At 47.6% G+C, this 19,439-nt stretch overlaps 1 protein-coding gene across 7 annotated transcripts in view; it reads right to left on the bottom strand.

Moving 5' to 3' along the window:
- Positions 1-19,439, bottom strand: part of PTPRS (protein tyrosine phosphatase receptor type S) — a 542,831-nt gene that overhangs the window by 267,710 nt on the left and 255,682 nt on the right. For all 7 annotated transcript variants that reach the window (XM_069215972.1, XM_069215973.1, XM_069215971.1 and 4 more), the window contains exon 4: positions 7,029-7,170. In XM_069215972.1, coding sequence (XP_069072073.1) covers positions 7,029-7,170 — 142 coding nt within the window. The remainder of the gene's footprint in view (positions 1-7,028; positions 7,171-19,439) is intronic.

Here is a 19,439-nt window from a genome sequence, read left to right as displayed (position 1 = left end):
TAGGACTACTTTAACTAATCCATATGTTTATTGCTCATCTCTTGATGGGAATGATATGAGAGGCATGTATTGCAGTCGCCTGGAAGTTTCATGGGACACGGTACCAAGTCCTTGTTTGTTCCTTTCTCATGCAAAGAGACAGATAATTTACTTTTCCCTTTGTTATGTATGGCCTTCATAGAGAGCCTCCATCGTTTATTTCAGTTTCTGAATCTCATAATATACTGCTATGAAATAGCAACAGTTGATAACTAAACTTGTTAGCCAGTGTTGTGATGCCATAAGAGTCTTCCAGGCCAGGCTTGACAGGGTACCTCTGAGACCTGTCAGCGTAGCTCTGCGTGTCTGCTGATGGGGGAGGGAAGGTGGTGGAGGCTTTGCAAGGGTGGCAGGTATTTTTTTTTTTTTACCTTTGGACAGGAATACATAACAGAAGCCATATTATGTACGGCTTCTCCTGACTCCTCTGCCACTGTGTAGCAGTTGAAAGAAGGGACAGATGATTTTGGGGGCCTACATAACATCAAATTATAGATGGGTTTTAAGTGAATTACAGGGATTTTTTTTTTTTAATCTCTGGGTTCTGAATGACATCATAGACCACTCGAGCCTTGCTGTCCAAGTCTATATGATGTCACTCAGAGCCCCTTGATGAAAAATACTGACGTAGTTCACCGTTACTAATCTGTAATTCTATATGTTATGTGAAGGTGTCACTGAGAGCCACTAGTGTGAATACCAGATTCACTACTATGACATAACAATGTGTTGTTAATGAACGCTGTTACCCCCTGTTGCTACGTCATAAAGGAATTCCAGGCTGCTCTGTCAGTGCTCTCACAGAGACTGCCCCAGGCTAGGAGCCTGCAGCAAAGCTTGTGAAATAAAAGAAAGGCACAGAGAGCGGTGGGTGGGTAAAAGGAGGGCAGAATGATTATTATTTTTAAATCTTATGTATGGCTTTGCCATCATTCCTTTGCCTCAGCCTAGCAGTTATATGCAGGGCAAAGGATTCTTGGGGCCAAACACAACGCATTAGAGATGGGTAACAGTGACGTAAGGGGGTGTTTTTCACCTCGGAGTTCTGAGTGACATCACAGACAACTTGAGCTTTGCTCTTGTTGTCTATTTCATGCGACTGAGAACCCTGAGGTGTAATAACATCCCAATAACTCACAGTTACTCATCTATAATTCTATATATTCAATGCACTGTCATAATTGATTGCTCTCCGATTAATGTGCCTGTGTTATCTGAAGTAAGGTTTGCATCACTGCAATGTTTGCTTTGTCAGCTGGGCCAACAAACAGAAAGCATTAGCAGTCCATCTTTCTTACAGCCAACAGAGCTCTGTAATGCCATTACTTGACCATACCCGGACTCCCACAAGCACACTCTACTTTCGATTTAACAGCAGATCTTTTTCAGTCCTGCTACCATATAGTCAGAATTTGCTGTACCCAACAGATCATGGCGTACAGACCTCCAGGCTCCCTGCAGCGCATACCTCAGCTTCTGAGTTGTATATTTGACAAAAACCCACCACCTCAAAAGCATGTTGCCACCCTCTCCTTCATCCACCTCAGAGCTCCTCTAAACAAACAGGCTTAAAGGTAGCGCACCACGGCTGCACAGTATATCAAAGCTACGTGTTTAGCCAACGATGCCACTCAGTTATCTCATTGGCGATGCTAAGGATAACCGTGCACAACAGTGCCACAAAATACATGCCAAAGTCCATTGGCACATGCACCCACGTGAAACATGCACCATCAGACCGCGATAGCGTTGGACATCATTTATTCTTATTTCCGAACAGGAGGAGTTTCTTTGCAATAAACCGAACAGACTGATCCTACAAGCCTAGTTACACGGGATCATCTCAGACTGTGAAGTAAAGGGTGCCTAGACTCCAAGAGTGCTTCTGTGCCATATAGTTGGTACATATGCACTTTATAAACGCAGGCCAGATTGACAAAGTGCATTGGGAGAGACAGAGGGGGCCGACAGTGATTCGGAAGTGAAAACTAAAAGAGAGAAAGACTAACTGAAAATGACCAGAGGAGAGGTGGGATGGCTGCAGAGACTGTGGAAAAGATTGTGGGTACAAAGACAGGGATGGTGGTGGGCTACCTGACGCTTGCAGAGACATAACAACTATTTGAAAGTAGGTCCCACCTCCCGGGGTCCCATCTGTGAGCAGTAGCTGGTCACCAGCCTCCGCGGGCTGATTGGTTGCCAGTTGAATCAGGCATGCCTCTGTCTGCCACGCCACCTGCCTGCACCAGGCGTCCCTGTTTAATTCAGTAGCCAAGGAGTGTGCGCTCGCTGCGCATGCGTGTGGGTGCATCGAGGGGAATCTGCGTACATTACCAGGGTACCTAATTAAGAACAAATGTTCATGTTCCATCGCAATGCCTAGTATTCCTGGGTGTTTAATTGAACAACGGTGATGTCGGACGTGGCTGGTACGCAGTGGGCTCTGCAAAGAAGCACTGCGTCCGGTAGAAGCCTAGAAGCACAACAATGGCTCCTCTCACAGAGAGAAGGGGGATTCTTGTTAGGGCTGGCCATAAGAGTTTCAGCACACAGCTATGGGAAGGCACACCTTAAGAAAATAAAGACATGCCAAAAATAATAATTCTTGTATTCTGGAGCACGTTTAAGACAAGCGACAAGGTAAAAAAAAATGGTGCAGTGCTCAGTTCAAACTGCAAAACCACCATAGAAGTGGATTCATTTCTTAAAATATATCTTTTTGTCTTATTCAGAGAAAACAATGTAAAAAATGGCATTGATAGGGACAAAGAAATCCAGAGAATGCATTTCAGTTAGGCCAAACCAACTATTAGACTCGCAGCCACTTGCAAAATATTGATGTTTCGACCCAGTCGTATAGCTGTACAGGCCCTCAGCAGGGCCAGTATATAATTCAAAACATCTGCTTGTTATGTAACCGAATGTTTATAAAGGTAACTGTACTTGTAGATAGGAAACCAAACATACAGGTGGACAAAGTCATAATGTTTATTTTTTTTTTTTGGGCCGGGTGGGGTGGAGGTTTGCAGAGGATTAGTGACTACACGAAGTACCGTCATATGCCAGTATTGATGGCTGTACTGATCGAGAGTAGAGTATTGACGGTGACTGTTGCACTCTGTTACAAGGCTGGTAATATCACGTTGCCTGCACGTTCAACTTCCCTTAACTACAGGATAATCTACATAGCCTACATTGCCAATCAGACGTTCATCTGCACACCCTCTCCTTCCCCATCCATGGAATATTCTGCCCACCCAGTGGTTCCTCATAGGAAGCATAACCACCTGCCCACAGGCTAAACTACCAACCCTCCTCCGCCATATCGCTCGACCTAACTGCTCACCCTACATCTCTGCAAGCAAATGACATTGGCCCATCGTACACCACCCCATTCATAGGTGAATGTGCCTAGTCTACACCTGGATATCATAGGTTAATACGCCCATACTATAGCTGTTTATCCAATGAGTAGCCTGCACTCCTTACACTTCATCATTCATAGCGCAATCCGTGCATCCTGCCGCTTCACTTCCTGATGGTAACCTGCCCCTCAAGGCCTCTGCATCCAAAGCGTAATCCGCCCAGTCTTTTCGGATCTACTTTTGAATGTGCAAGGGCAGTCTTTTTTATTTTGCTTTAGTAGGGACGTTTTTTTGCTTGGAGGTAAGCTTCTAGAAAACAAGGAGTCCAGCATATGGATCTGTGGCAAGAGCAGTGATTTCATAGCTCCCTAAAGCTGATGCAAGATGTCTTTTTTTAAGGCTATCCAGGCCATTTTGTAAATTAGACGTGTTAAAGCCGGATTGGGATGCTATGCTATTTGTGATGAAACAAGTTGAAAGGAAGAGGAAGCATTTTTGTACAGCCCTCAGAAACTGTGGCATTTCAACTGGTCATACTTTAGAGAACACAACACATGCAGACTGCCCTATGCGGAAATTGGGAACTTTCTTTATTGGCGGGCACCTCAGCAAACTCGGTTAGGCAAAGGCAGAAGCACTATAAGCCATCATCACGACTCTCTTGTCTCAATTGGCCTCTCACAGATGGCAATTTCCCTCCAGGAATCTGCAACATAAAATGATAACCTATACTGGAAGAACCATAGAAGGCTTTTGTTGTGCTTGCGTCTGCTAAGTATACATACAAGTTAGTATATCACTTTAAAGCAAGACCAAAAGGATCTGAAATTTCGTCACGCTGATCAAAGACGTGATCTGGGAAAAATGGCTTTGCAGATAATGTTTGTGAAGTATTACTGTAAAGTCTGACGGGATTCTCCAGAAGCTTGGACTTCACAATTTTCAAGATGACTCCAAGTTTCAGATGAACAGAATAATGTATGTAAGAATCTAACGTCCCCATTTTTTACCACTTAGAATCTTTCTTATCCCACAGTGTGAATATAGTTTGTGTTCCTCAACAGAATTAATTTTTTGTAAAACTATTGCATATATCTCCCTCTTACTTTCTGAACTCTGTGTGTATAGGTCTCAGTCCCTGCTGGTTCACTTCAACTGGGAGTCCCATCACATAGCAAAAAAACTCATCTGTAAATTTGGCAGGTGATGCCTAATGTTGAGATCTTGGTACCTTTAGGATACAGAGCGCTATAAAAGGTGCATCCTTTAGTTGGATGATGATAAAACCTTTTAAATTTGCAATAGAATTAGATCAAACTATATAGTCTCGTATATGAATGTTCACCATAAAGGGTGTACTTTAGTAAAGACCGGGACGCCTGGCGAGGAAACTGGTGAGGAATAGAATGAATAAATGCTTATGCTGGTTTTTTGTTTTTTTTGCATTATGTATGAAACATAGCATTAAAAGTATACCATGCTGAGTGAAACATGTTTACATGAAGCAGGAAACAATGACGTTTAGAAGAGGCATGACCGCAGGTTTAGGAGACATAGATTCAAATCTATGTGACCCCGCTTGGATATAGTCTGGATGCTGAACCATTCTGCTTACCTCCTTATACCTTAGTTACGTTATATGACGAAGGTTTGCACACATAGAAACAGGCTTAATTCCGGAATTAGGAGCTATTACAACAAGCGTTGGCAAAGCCAACAGGTTTGCCTTTAATGTGCCACAGAATGCAAATAGTATTTGTGCATATTTGCGTGGGTATGTAAAAGTCAGACATATCTCTTTTGTCAGTATTTATCAGCTATGAAGGTCCCCATAAAAAGGAAAAACCCATAACAAAAAAGGGTGGTTTTCTGTATACTGCATGCATGCGTATGACAAAGAATTTAATGGGTGATGATTCAGTGTACTTTTGAGATGTAAACTAGTGTCTCGTGAACTGCAATAGAAGCACTCCTGGGAGGGGAAATGGTGCACTGAATAGCCAAAAGAATGAGTTGAGGGAGAGAAATACCTCTTTGAGTGGAGCCAAGCCAACACATTTTAAAGAATTGATAACACAAGATCTTGCGGACAGTTGTGTTGTAAAGCTCACAATGCAGCCAGTCTAGTTAAGGCTAGGATTTCAAAAGGAAAAGGACAGATATTCTTACAGGCTTCTATTAAAACAGAATTATTTAAGGGAAAAATATCAGTAACAGTGGCACAGCAATCTTTACTTGCCAGGCTTCTGAAATGAATATAACATATCCTGCACAGTGCCAGTAAATGGATAATACATTTCGTGTTTGTGTCTGACTGCGTACAGTGCATTGATAACACCACTTTTAGAACAATCTCAAAAAGATAAATGCAAGGCACTTTATCTGTATGTGCTGGAAGAGGAGCGTAGAAAGTAGATGCAAAGCACCCTACACCACTCCCTATGTTTTTTTTTTTTTTTTTTACAACAGAATATTAAAATACTGAAGCCTGTCCCCTGTAGAAAGGAATGTATTTTCTGACTCTTGTATGACGAATAATTACAAAAAACAACCCCCACAAAGTGCTGAGTGTGGCAACTTATAAGCACTCATTTGTAAGCTGAGAGGTTATGGAGAGGAGTTTTACACTTTAGTTGTAAATCACTTTTAACAGGTTTTTAAGCTGTTTTGGTACCCAAAACTACCAGTGAATTTGTGGGGCATGAAGGATGATGAAGATGTTTTTTTCTGCAGTGTTTGATACTTCTTATCTCAATCTTTGGCTGAAATTGTACTTTTTGGCAAGGACAGCACCGGTCACAAGTCGAACATATGAATTGGGCCCTTTGAATGTGTTTCCTTCTTTCCGTGTTTTCAACCTCGTGAACATCCAACTTGTGACTCTAACGGATCAGACAGATTTTGCAGGCTGCTCTGAAAATAAAATCTGAGGACAAAAAGCAGGAGGAGCGAGAGCTGGTTAGATCAGCTAGGAAAGAGGAAAGGGTGAGGAGTCGCAAAAAATCTGGGAGGGAAGGGGAAAGAGTTGGTCACAGAGAGGGCTCACTGGCCGACACAAGACTGACCCTACCCTAGTTCTGGCCACCCCTTTCCAGGAGGCAGTCGTTTGACAATTCCATAGATTTCCATGTAGATCAGCCAACCTGAGATTTAGGAGTGGCAGTATAGTGCTCTATAATTGAGTTAGGCTTTCACAATAAACCATAGTGTTGTCAGAAAAGGTTAGGCTAGGATGTCCCAGACCTGGGAACGGCCCACTAGCGGCCGCAGTTTCTTTAGGTCTTGGTGACTATCTCTGCTGCCCGCGATAAGAGGGCAGCAGGTGGGAATCTAAAGACCACAATGTTTGTGGGCAGCCTTTCTGGATCGCAGTATGGCTTGGTTTGTGCCTCACTCTCTAGGACACTGCCCGAAAGGCTAGGTGCCGCCTTGTGTGCAGGATCCTGTCCTTGAACATGGAAGAATGCCTGAGGGATGTGCCACCAGCAAGGTCGAGCCAGGCTGCCTGGTTGGTTCATCTGACCCATTCTCCTTCCCCACCCAGCCACCAGTGACGTGATTAGCCATCAGGCCCTGAAGAGTGGTCTGCGTTTAATGAAAGACAATACAAGATGGGGCCGGTACCTCGGAGCACGCTGAGCTTGGCGCTGACGGAGATCTCGCCATGCGGGTTCTGGGCCACGCACTCGTACAGGTTCTCGTCCCGCGGGGTCCGCAGGGGCTGTATTCGTAAGACAGCCCCAGCGCTGTCATCGAACTCGATGGTCTGAAAAAGAGAGAGGGGGAAAGATTGTGCCGGGGAAGAAACAAGATGGCGCAAATAAAGAGATAGGGAAGAGAGAATACAGGCCAAAGGAAGACAAGGGAGAAGAGGAGGGCGAGCAATGTCAGTGGGGGAAAAGCAAAGGGGGAGAGGGCGGTTGTATGGTGGGGAAGAGACAAGTCAATATGGTAGAGAGAGAGAGATGGTGAGAAAGAAAGGGTGATAGTGGAATATACAGGGAGAGGCGACGAGGGGTGCGATGTGGAGATGGAGAAGAAAATTCATACAAACAGGAGACAGAGAAAGCAGTGGGTGTGGAGAAAGAGAAAGGGCGAGGCGATAGGAAAGCAACAACAGGGGAAGAGGAGGTTGGGAAAAGGAAAGGGGAAGTGACGGAGAAAGCGAGAGAAAATGGAGATCAAAAGAAAGGTGACGAGAGAAAATGATGAGGAAGACAAGGATATAGTGACAAAGATGAGAAAGAAGGGGGAATGGGGGAGAGACAAGGAGAAAGAAAAGGAATGAGAGTTAGGGAAGGTGACAGGAAGAGGAGATGGGAAAATAAGGACAAGAAGAGATGGTGAGAAGATGGAGATGGAGGGTGGGACGGTCGGTGGCGTGCCAAGAGCAGATGGGGCAGAGTGAGAGGGGTTGGGGAAAGAATAGTTTAAGAGGAGGGTTGTGAAGAGGAGAAAGCGACAAAACATGGCAAAGAATGACGGGAAACGCAGAAAGTGAGAGAGAAAGCAAGATAGAAATACAGAGAAAATGAGGGGGAAATTGTAAAGCAGAGGAAGGGCAGATGGGGACACAAACAGAGGAGAAGGGGGAGTAAAGGTGTCAGGAATAGGAAGTGGTGAAGGCAGGAGAGGTAGAAAGGAGTATGGAAGGCAAGGATAAAAATAATTGATTAACATATGAATATATTAGGTTTTCACTGCAGTGACTTTGCCTTCACCCTGCCACCCTACAAAGTGCACATTACAACAGGGTTATCCACCCCGCAACCCCAGACAGTAGCTGTACTGTGTCCCAGCAGCACGCTGGGCATCATGTGTGTCTCTCTAGCAGTACTTGTACACCAGCAGCAGTTTTAATGCCAGCCTCCCAGAAAGTCTCTTCAGCCCATGCCCTCTTGTGCCCCTCCTCTTGGTCCACGCCATCTCTGCTCTGATGCCCTTGGCACTCTGCCCGGTTGTGAGAAGGTAGCCTCTTTCTAGCCTTGTTACCCCCACTTTTGGCCTGTTTGTGAGTGTATGTCAGGGTGTTTGTCACTGTTTTCACTGTCTCACTGGGATCCTGATAGCCAGGCCTCAGTGCTCATAGTGAAAACACCATGTTTTCAGTATGGTTGTTATGTGTCACTGGGATCCTGCTAGTCAGGACCCCAGTGCTCATAGGTTTGTGGCCTATATGTATGTGTCACTGGGACCCTGTCACACAGGGCCCCAGTGCTCATAGGTGTGCATGTATATGTTCCCTGTGTGGTGCCTAACTGTCTCACTGAGGCTCTGCTAACCAGAACCTCAGTGGTTATGCTCTCTCATTACTTTCAAATTGTCACTAACAGGCTAGTGACCATTTTTACCAATTTACATTGGCTTACTGGAACACCCTTATAATTCCCTAGTATATGGTACTGAGGTACCCAGGGTATTGGGGTTCCAGGAGATCCCTATGGGCTGCAGCATTTCTTTTGCCACCCATAGGGAGCTCTGACAATTCTTACACAGGCCTGCCACTGCAGCCTGAGTGAAATAACGTCCACGTTATTTCACAGCCATTTTACACTGCACTTAAGTAACTTATAAGTCACCTATATGTCTAACCTTTACCTGGTAAAGGTTAGGTGCAAAGTTACTTAGTGTGAGGGCACCCTGGCACTAGCCAAGGTGCCCCCACATTGTTCAGAGCCAATTCACTGAACTTTGTGAGTGCGGGGACACCATTACACGCGTGCACTACATATAGGTCACTACCTATATGTAGCTTCACCATGGTAACTCCGAATATGGCCATGTAACATGTCTATGATCATGGAATTGCCCCCTCTATGCCATCCTGGCATTGTTGGTACAATTCCATGATCCCAGTGGTCTGTAGCACAGACCCTGGTACTGCCAGACTGCCCTTCCTGGGGTTTCTCTGCAGCTGCTGCTGCTGCCAACCCCTCAGACAGGCATCTGCCCTCCTGGGGTCCAGCCAGGCCTGGCCCAGGATGGCAGAACAAAGAACTTCCTCTGAGAGAGGGTGTGACACCCTCTCCCTTTGGAAAATGGTGTGAAGGCAGGGGAGGAGTAGCCTCCCCCAGCCTCTGGAAATGCTTTGTTGGGCACAGAGGTGCCCAATTCTGCATAAGCCAGTCTACACCGGTTCAGGGACCCCTTAGCCCCTGCTCTGGCGCGAAACTGGACAAAGGAAAGGGGAGTGACCACTCCCCTGACCTGCACCTCCCCTGGGAGGTGTCCAGAGCTCCTCCAGTGTGCTCCAGACCTCTGCCATCTTGGAAACAGAGGTGCTGCTGGCACACTGGACTGCTCTGAGTGGCCAGTGCCACCAGGTGACGTCAGAGACTCCTGCTGATAGGCTCCTTCAGGTGTTAGTAGCCTTTCCTCTCTCCTAGGTAGCCAAACCCTCTTTTCTGGCTATTTAGGGTCTCTGTCTCTGGGGAAACTTTAGATAACGAATGCATGAGCTCAGCCGAGTTCCTCTGCATCTCCCTCTTCACCTTCTGATAAGGAATCGACCGCTGACCGCGCTGGAAGCCTGCAAACCTGCAACATAGTAGCAAAGACGACTACTGCAACTCTGTAACGCTGATCCTGCCGCCTTCTCGACTGTTTTCCTGCTTGTGCATGCTGTGGGGGTAGTCTGCCTCCTCTCTGCACCAGAAGCTCCGAAGAAATCTCCCGTGGGTCGACGGAATCTTCCCCCTGCAACCGCAGGCACCAAAAAGCTGCATCTCCGGTCCCTTGGGTCTCCTCTCAGCACGACGAGCGAGGTCCCTCGAATCCAGCGACACCGTCCAAGTGACCCCCACAGTCCAGTGACTCTTCAGCCCAAGTTTGGTGGAGGTAAGTCCTTGCCTCACCTCGCTGGGCTGCATTGCTGGGAACCGCGACTTTGCAAGCTTCTCCGGCCCCTGTGCACTTCCGGCGGAAATCCTGTGTGCACAGCCAAGCCTGGGTCCACGGCACTCTAACCTGCATTGCACGACTTTCTAAGTTGGTCTCCGGCGACGTGGGACTCCTTTGTGCAACTTCGGCGAGCACCGTTTCACGCATCCTCGTAGTGCCTGTTTCTGGCACTTCTCCGGGTGCTACCTGCTTCAGTGAGGGCTCTTTGTCTTGCTCGACGTCCCCTCTCTCTGCAGGTCCAATTTGCGACCTTCTGGTCCCTCCTGGGCCCCAGCAGCGTCCAAAAACGCCAAACGCACGATTTGCGTGTAGCAAGGCTTGTTGGCGTCCATCCGGCGGGAAAACACTTCTGCACGACTCTCCAAGGCGTGGGGGATCCGTCCTCCAAAGGGGAAGTCTCTAACCCTTGTCGTTCCTGCAGTATTCACAGTTCTTCAGCCTAGTAAGAGCTTCTTTGCACCAACCGCTGGCATTTCTTGGGCATCTGCCCATCTCCGAGCTGCTTGTGACTTTTGGACTTGGTCCCCTTGTTCCACAGGTACCTTCAGACAGGAATCCATCGTTGTTGCATTGCTGAGTTGTGTTTTCCTTGCATTCTCCCTCTAACACGACTATTTTGTCCTTAGGGGAACTTTGGTGCACTTTGCACTCACTTTTCAGGGTCTTGGGGTGGGTTATTTTGCTAACTCTCACTATTTTCTAATAGTCCCAGCGACCCTCTACAAGGTCACATAGGTTTGGGGTCCATTCGTGGTTCGCATTCCACTTCTGGAGTATATGGTTTGTGTTGCCCCTATCCCTATGTTTCCCCATTGCATCCTATTGTAACTATACATTGTTTGCACTGTTTTCTAAGACTATACTGCATATTTTTGCTATTGTGTATATATATCTTGTGTATATTTCCTATCCTCTCACTGAGGGTACACTCTAAGATACTTTGGCATATTGTCATAAAAATAAAGTACCTTTATTTTTAGTATAACTGTGTATTGTGTTTTCTTATGGTATTGTGCATATGACACTAAGTGGTACTGTAGTAGCTTCACACGTCTCCTAGTTCAGCCTAAGCTGCTCTGCTAAGCTACCATTATCTATCAGCCTAAGCTGCTAGACACCCTATACACTAATAAGGGATAACTGGGCCTGGTGCAAGGTGCAAGTACCCCTTGGTACTCACTACAAGCCAGTCCAGCCTCCTACATTGGTTGTGCAGTGGTGGGATAAGTGCTTTGAGACTACTTACCACTCTTGTCATTGTACTTTTCATAAGAGAAAAATATACAAAACAAGGTCAGTGTATATACACATAGCCAAAAAGTTTTGCATTTCCTCTTTTCACTCTTTTCTAAGTGCTGAAAAGTACTTCTAAACTTTCAAAAAGTTCTTAAAAGTTTAAAAAGTTTTTTTCTGTCTTTCCAAAAAGTTCTGAAAACTTTTTTCTCTTTGTCTATCACTTTAACTCTCTCTAAAAATGTCTGGCACAGGCCAAAAAGTTGAACTGTCCAAACTTGCATATGATCACCTTAGCTGGAAAGGAGCAAGGAGTCTCTGCATAGAGAGAGGTTTGAGTGTAGGGAAGAATCCTTCCTTAGAACTGTTAATTAACATGCTTAGAGTACAGGATAAGGCCATAAGTGCCCAATCTGTAGAAAAAGTAGCTAATGGTTCTCAATCTGATCCAGGGACTCCCCCAGGAAAAGGTTCAGGAAAGAAACTTCTCAGCCTGCCCATTACTAGACAGTCTAGCATAGTTGGTACAGAGGTTGAATCACACCATACTGATGGTGTGCTCTCACATTATACTGGTAGCCAAGCTGTTAGGGTGCCCTCTGTAAGGGACAGGTCTCCTTCTGTTCATTCCCATCATACCTCTGTATCTAGAAATGTCCCTCCCACCCACCCTGATGACAGATTGTTAGAAAGGGAGCTCAATAGATTGAGAGTGGAGCAAACCAGACTGAAGCTCAAGAAGCAACAGCTGGATTTGGAGAGACAGTCTTTAGAAATAGAGAGGGAAAGACAGAAAATGGGTTTAGATACCCATGGTGGCAGCAGCAGTATTCCCCATAGTCATCCTGCAAAAGAGCATGATTCCAGGAATCTGCATAAGATAGTTCCCCCTTACAAGGAGGGGGATGACATTAACAAGTGGTTTGCTGCACTTGAGAGGGCCTGTGCTGTACAGGATGTCCCTCAAAAGCAGTGGGCTGCTATCCTATGGCTATCATTTACTGGAAAAGGTAGGGATAGGCTCCTTACTGTAAAAGAAAATGATGCTAACAATTTCCAAGTTCTTAAGAATGCACTCCTGGATGGTTATGGCTTAACCACTGAACAGTACAGGATAAAGTTCAGAGATACCAAAAAGGAGTCTTCACAAGACTGGGTTGATTTCATTGACCATTCAGTGAAGGCCTTGGAGGGGTGGTTACATGGCAGTAAAGTTACTGATTATGAAAGCCTGTATAACACAATCCTGAGAGAGCATATACTTAATAATTGTGTGTCTGATTTGTTGCACCAGTACCTGGTAGACTCTGATCTGACCTCTCCCCAAGAATTGGGAAAGAAGGCAGACAAATGGGTCAGAACAAGGGTGAACAGAAAAGTTCATACAGGGGGTGACAAAGATGGCAATAAGAAGAAAGATGGTGAAAAATCTCAAGATAAGCATGGGGATAAGGGTAAAACCAAAGATCCCACTTCAAATCTTAAACACTCTTCAGAGGGTGGGGATAAAACAAATTCTTCCTCTTCTTCCCAACCTGCACACATTAAAAAGCCTTGGTGCTTTGTGTGTAAAAACAGAGGCCATAGGCCAGGGGATAAGTCCTGTCCAGGTAAACCCCCTGAGCCTACCACCACTAATACATCAAGCTCTAGTGCCCCTAGCAGTAGTGGTACTAGTGGTGGGACTGCTGGCAACAGTCAAGCAAAGGGTGTAGTTGGGTTCACTTATGGGTCCATAGTGGAAACTGATGTAATCAGTCCCAAGACAGTTTCTGTCACACCTAGTGGCATTGGCCTTGCCACACTGGCTGCTTGTCCCCTTACAATGGATAAGTACAGGCAGACAGTTTCAATAAATGGTGTTGAGGCCTTGGCCTACAGGGACACAGGTGCCAGTTTCACTTTGGTGACTGAAAACCTAGTGCCTCCTGAACAACACATCATTGGACAACAATATAAGATTATTGATGTCCATAACTCCACTAAGTTTCTTCCCTTAGCTATAATTCAGTTTAGTTGGGGTGGAGTTACTGGCCCTAAGCAGGTGGTGGTATCACCTAGCTTACCTGTAGACTGTCTCTTAGGTAATGACCTAGAGGCCTCAGGTTGGGCTGATGTAGAGTTTTATGCCCATGCAGCCATGCTGGGCATCCCTGAGGAATTGTTCCCTCTCATTTCTACTGAAATGAAAAAGCAAAGGAGAAAAGGCCTGAAAACTCAGGATCCCTCTCCATCAACAGGTAGAAAGGGTATCACAGTATCCCCTAACCACCCTACCATTCAGGATACTATTCCTGTGGTGGGAGAAACCTCTCCTGGGGTGGCACCTGTTCCAAGGGAATCATCAGCTGGCAAAGCTAGACTCCCTGAGGTGGAAGTACCTCTCTGTGGGATAACTAACATTGGTGAGAAAAACAGCACCATTTTAGTTAACATGGAGCATCCCTCCAACCCTCCCAGAGAAACTTTAGTGCAGAAACCCTGCACTACCTCACAACACTTAGGACAGCATCCCTGCCCTAGTGTGGAGCTCATAGGACAGCATCCCTGCCCTGCTCCAACTCAAGAGAAACAGCATACCTGTTCTCTCTTCCAGCCAGATGGACAAAGTTTTTGCCCAGCTATGGCTTTTCTGAGACAGCATCCCTGTCTGGCATTTCCATCACTACAAATAGGTTCAGTGGACAATTCCCACTGCTCTAAACTAAAACTTACTGATAGAAACTCTGAAAATACATCTTCACATTGTTGCTTAGCTAAAAAACTTCAAACAGGGTGGTTTACATCCCCACAGGGAAGTAACCATATAGTGGATGATAAAGGGAGTAACCAGTCTATTGCAGAGCTACTCTCTACTTATCACCACTTAGACAATAAAGTCTCAACTGGCCAAGGTTAGCCTTATTGTCCTTCGTTTGGGGGGGGGTTGTGTGAGAAGGTAGCCTCTTTCTAGCCTTGTTACCCCCACTTTTGGCCTGTTTGTGAGTGTATGTCAGGGTGTTTGTCACTGTTTTCACTGTCTCACTGGGATCCTGATAGCCAGGCCTCAGTGCTCATAGTGAAAACACCATGTTTTCAGTATGGTTGTTATGTGTCACTGGGATCCTGCTAGTCAGGACCCCAGTGCTCATAGGTTTGTGGCCTATATGTATGTGTCACTGGGACCCTGTCACACAGGGCCCCAGTGCTCATAGGTGTGCATGTATATGTTCCCTGTGTGGTGCCTAACTGTCTCACTGAGGCTCTGCTAACCAGAACCTCAGTGGTTATGCTCTCTCATTACTTTCAAATTGTCACTAACAGGCTAGTGACCATTTTTACCAATTTACATTGGCTTACTGGAACACCCTTATAATTCCCTAGTATATGGTACTGAGGTACCCAGGGTATTGGGGTTCCAGGAGATCCCTATGGGCTGCAGCATTTCTTTTGCCACCCATAGGGAGCTCTGACAATTCTTACACAGGCCTGCCACTGCAGCCTGAGTGAAATAACGTCCACGTTATTTCACAGCCATTTTACACTGCACTTAAGTAACTTATAAGTCACCTATATGTCTAACCTTTACCTGGTAAAGGTTAGGTGCAAAGTTACTTAGTGTGAGGGCACCCTGGCACTAGCCAAGGTGCCCCCACATTGTTCAGAGCCAATTCACTGAACTTTGTGAGTGCGGGGACACCATTACACGCGTGCACTACATATAGGTCACTACCTATATGTAGCTTCACCATGGTAACTCCGAATATGGCCATGTAACATGTCTATGATCATGGAATTGCCCCCTCTATGCCATCCTGGCATTGTTGGTACAATTCCATGATCCCAGTGGTCTGTAGCACAGACCCTGGTACTGCCAGACTGCCCTTCCTGGGGTTTCTCTGCAGCTGCTGCTGCTGCCAACCCCTCAGACAGGCATCTGCCCTCCTGGGGTCCAGCCAGGCCTGGCCCAGGATGGCAGAACAAAGAACTTCCTCTGAGAGAGGGTGTGACACCCTCTCCCTTTGGAAAATGGTGTGAAGGCAGGGGAGGAGTAGCCTCCCCCAGCCTCTGGAAATGCTTTGTTGGGCACAGAGGTGCCCAATTCTGCATAAGCCAGTCTACACCGGTTCAGGGACCCCTTAGCCCCTGCTCTGGCGCGAAACTGGACAAAGGAAAGGGGAGTGACCACTCCCCTGACCTGCACCTCCCCTGGGAGGTGTCCAGAGCTCCTCCAGTGTGCTCCAGACCTCTGCCATCTTGGAAACAGAGGTGCTGCTGGCACACTGGACTGCTCTGAGTGGCCAGTGCCACCAGGTGACGTCAGAGACTCCTGCTGATAGGCTCCTTCAGGTGTTAGTAGCCTTTCCTCTCTCCTAGGTAGCCAAACCCTCTTTTCTGGCTATTTAGGGTCTCTGTCTCTGGGGAAACTTTAGATAACGAATGCATGAGCTCAGCCGAGTTCCTCTGCATCTCCCTCTTCACCTTCTGATAAGGAATCGACCGCTGACCGCGCTGGAAGCCTGCAAACCTGCAACATAGTAGCAAAGACGACTACTGCAACTCTGTAACGCTGATCCTGCCGCCTTCTCGACTGTTTTCCTGCTTGTGCATGCTGTGGGGGTAGTCTGCCTCCTCTCTGCACCAGAAGCTCCGAAGAAATCTCCCGTGGGTCGACGGAATCTTCCCCCTGCAACCGCAGGCACCAAAAAGCTGCATCTCCGGTCCCTTGGGTCTCCTCTCAGCACGACGAGCGAGGTCCCTCGAATCCAGCGACACCGTCCAAGTGACCCCCACAGTCCAGTGACTCTTCAGCCCAAGTTTGGTGGAGGTAAGTCCTTGCCTCACCTCGCTGGGCTGCATTGCTGGGAACCGCGACTTTGCAAGCTTCTCCGGCCCCTGTGCACTTCCGGCGGAAATCCTGTGTGCACAGCCAAGCCTGGGTCCACGGCACTCTAACCTGCATTGCACGACTTTCTAAGTTGGTCTCCGGCGACGTGGGACTCCTTTGTGCAACTTCGGCGAGCACCGTTTCACGCATCCTCGTAGTGCCTGTTTCTGGCACTTCTCCGGGTGCTACCTGCTTCAGTGAGGGCTCTTTGTCTTGCTCGACGTCCCCTCTCTCTGCAGGTCCAATTTGCGACCTTCTGGTCCCTCCTGGGCCCCAGCAGCGTCCAAAAACGCCAAACGCACGATTTGCGTGTAGCAAGGCTTGTTGGCGTCCATCCGGCGGGAAAACACTTCTGCACGACTCTCCAAGGCGTGGGGGATCCGTCCTCCAAAGGGGAAGTCTCTAACCCTGGTCGTTCCTGCAGTATTCACAGTTCTTCAGCCTAGTAAGAGCTTCTTTGCACCAACCGCTGGCATTTCTTGGGCATCTGCCCATCTCCGAGCTGCTTGTGACTTTTGGACTTGGTCCCCTTGTTCCACAGGTACCTTCAGACAGGAATCCATCGTTGTTGCATTGCTGAGTTGTGTTTTCCTTGCATTCTCCCTCTAACACGACTATTTTGTCCTTAGGGGAACTTTGGTGCACTTTGCACTCACTTTTCAGGGTCTTGGGGTGGGTTATTTTGCTAACTCTCACTATTTTCTAATAGTCCCAGCGACCCTCTACAAGGTCACATAGGTTTGGGGTCCATTCGTGGTTCGCATTCCACTTCTGGAGTATATGGTTTGTGTTGCCCCTATCCCTATGTTTCCCCATTGCATCCTATTGTAACTATACATTGTTTGCACTGTTTTCTAAGACTATACTGCATATTTTTGCTATTGTGTATATATATCTTGTGTATATTTCCTATCCTCTCACTGAGGGTACACTCTAAGATACTTTGGCATATTGTCATAAAAATAAAGTACCTTTATTTTTAGTATAACTGTGTATTGTGTTTTCTTATGGTATTGTGCATATGACACTAAGTGGTACTGTAGTAGCTTCACACGTCTCCTAGTTCAGCCTAAGCTGCTCTGCTAAGCTACCATTATCTATCAGCCTAAGCTGCTAGACACCCTATACACTAATAAGGGATAACTGGGCCTGGTGCAAGGTGCAAGTACCCCTTGGTACTCACTACAAGCCAGTCCAGCCTCCTACACCGGTGCCTCACTGCCCGGCTGTTACCTCGCCTCTCATCCTTGTTACTCTCTGCTTGGCACTGACTCTATTGTCTGTGACCGCACCATTATCCGAGCTCATCGCTGCCAGTCTCGGCCTTGTCACTCTCTCGCCATCTGATCTCCGGCTTCTCCCTCCTGGTCCGTAGGAGCCTCTCCTCTGCCACCCGCTCCCCCTTTCTGCCGTCTCCCTCTCTTTCCCTGGCACCACCCCCTCTGAGGCCTGCACCACCCTCCTGGTCTGAGCCCCCTCTTGCCCGCCACACACTATCGGTCCGTGCCCCACATTTCGCTCCCTGCCACTGGCACCAGCTCACCCTCTACCTCCCGCTCACCCCTGCTGCGTTGTCCCTCGCTAGGCGTGCACTGCCTGTGCCCACAGCCCTCCTGCCCTTGCCACCCGTACCCGGTCTGCGTGGCATCTTCTCTTCCACTCCGGGGCTGTGCTCTCTATGCCTCGCCACTGCAGCCTGGCCTCTGCCTCAGCTAACACCCGGTGGCCCTGCAGCCTCTCCCCCAGAGCCCAGGGTTCAACACTCGGGCCAGGCGCTACTTCTCCTTCAGGCGCTAGGGGGCGCAGTGAAAAGGCTGCTCACAGAGGCTCTCTGTTCTTGCACAGGCACTGCGGTGCGACGCACTCCTAGATAAGTGACGTACAAATCAGCGGCAACGCAGCCCGCCCATCCCCGCGGAGAGCCCCCCTCCCTGCCCCTCCAGGGGGGTTCAGAGGGGAAAGGGCCCCTCGCGCGCAGCTGCTGGCAGCCCAGTAATGAGCCAGTGGCTGGCGCACTCATACATTGGATTGTGAATCGGGGGGATGAGGGCATGACCCTTTCACCACCCCCTCCCCGATTAGCAAACAGTCATAGAGTGCACTTTACACGTTGGCAAGACATTTAAGACTCGAAAGGTGCCTTATGTGCACCGCAATTGGCAGTTTTGCAAGCACAAAGCCCATCATTTTGCAAATTGCAGGTTTTGTGACCGCGAAAGTTTCATACATCAGACCCTTGGCTGTATGGTTTACTCATTCTTTTTATTTTTTTGTAGTTATTGATAACAGGTGTAAGGAAATGCCTCCTTGGCATGGTTACCCCCAGACTTTTTGCCTTTGCTGATGCCAAGTTATGATTTGAAAGTGTGCTGAGGCCTGCTAACCAGGCCCCAGCACCAGTGTTCTTTCCCTAACCTGTACCTTTGTCTCCACAATTGGCACACCCTGGCATCCAGGTAAGTCCCTTGTAACTGGTACCCCTGGTACCAAGGGCCCTGATGCCAGGAAAGGTCTCTAAGGGCTGTAGCATGTCTTATGCCACCCTGGGGACCCCTCACTCAGCACAGACACACTGCTTGCCAGCTTGTGTGTGCTGGTGGGGAGAAAATGACTGTCGACATGACACTCCCCTCAGAGTGCCATGCCAACCTCACACTGCCTATGGCACAGATAAATCACCCCTCTAGAAGGCCTTACAGCCCTAAGGCAGGGTGCACTATACCATAGGTGAGGGCATAAGTGCATGAGCACTATGCCCCTACAGTGTCTAAGCAAAAGCTTAGACATTGTAAGTGCAGGGTAGCCATAAGAGTATATGGTCTGGGAGTCTGTCAAACACGAACTCCACAGCACCATAATGGCCACACTGAAAACTGGGAAGTTTGGTGTAAGGAAATGCCTCCTTGGCATGGTTGCCCCCTGACTTTTTGCCTTTGCTGATGCTATGTTTACAATTGAAAGTGTGCTGAGGCCTGCTAACCAGGCCCCAGCACCAGTGTTCTTTCCCTAACTTGTACTTTTGTATCCACAATTGG

The sequence above is a fragment of the Pleurodeles waltl genome, chromosome 12 (assembly GCF_031143425.1).
Source record: "Pleurodeles waltl isolate 20211129_DDA chromosome 12, aPleWal1.hap1.20221129, whole genome shotgun sequence".
NCBI classification, from domain to species: domain Eukaryota; kingdom Metazoa; phylum Chordata; class Amphibia; order Caudata; family Salamandridae; genus Pleurodeles; species Pleurodeles waltl.
This window is presented reverse-complemented; position numbering and strand designations above follow the sequence as displayed.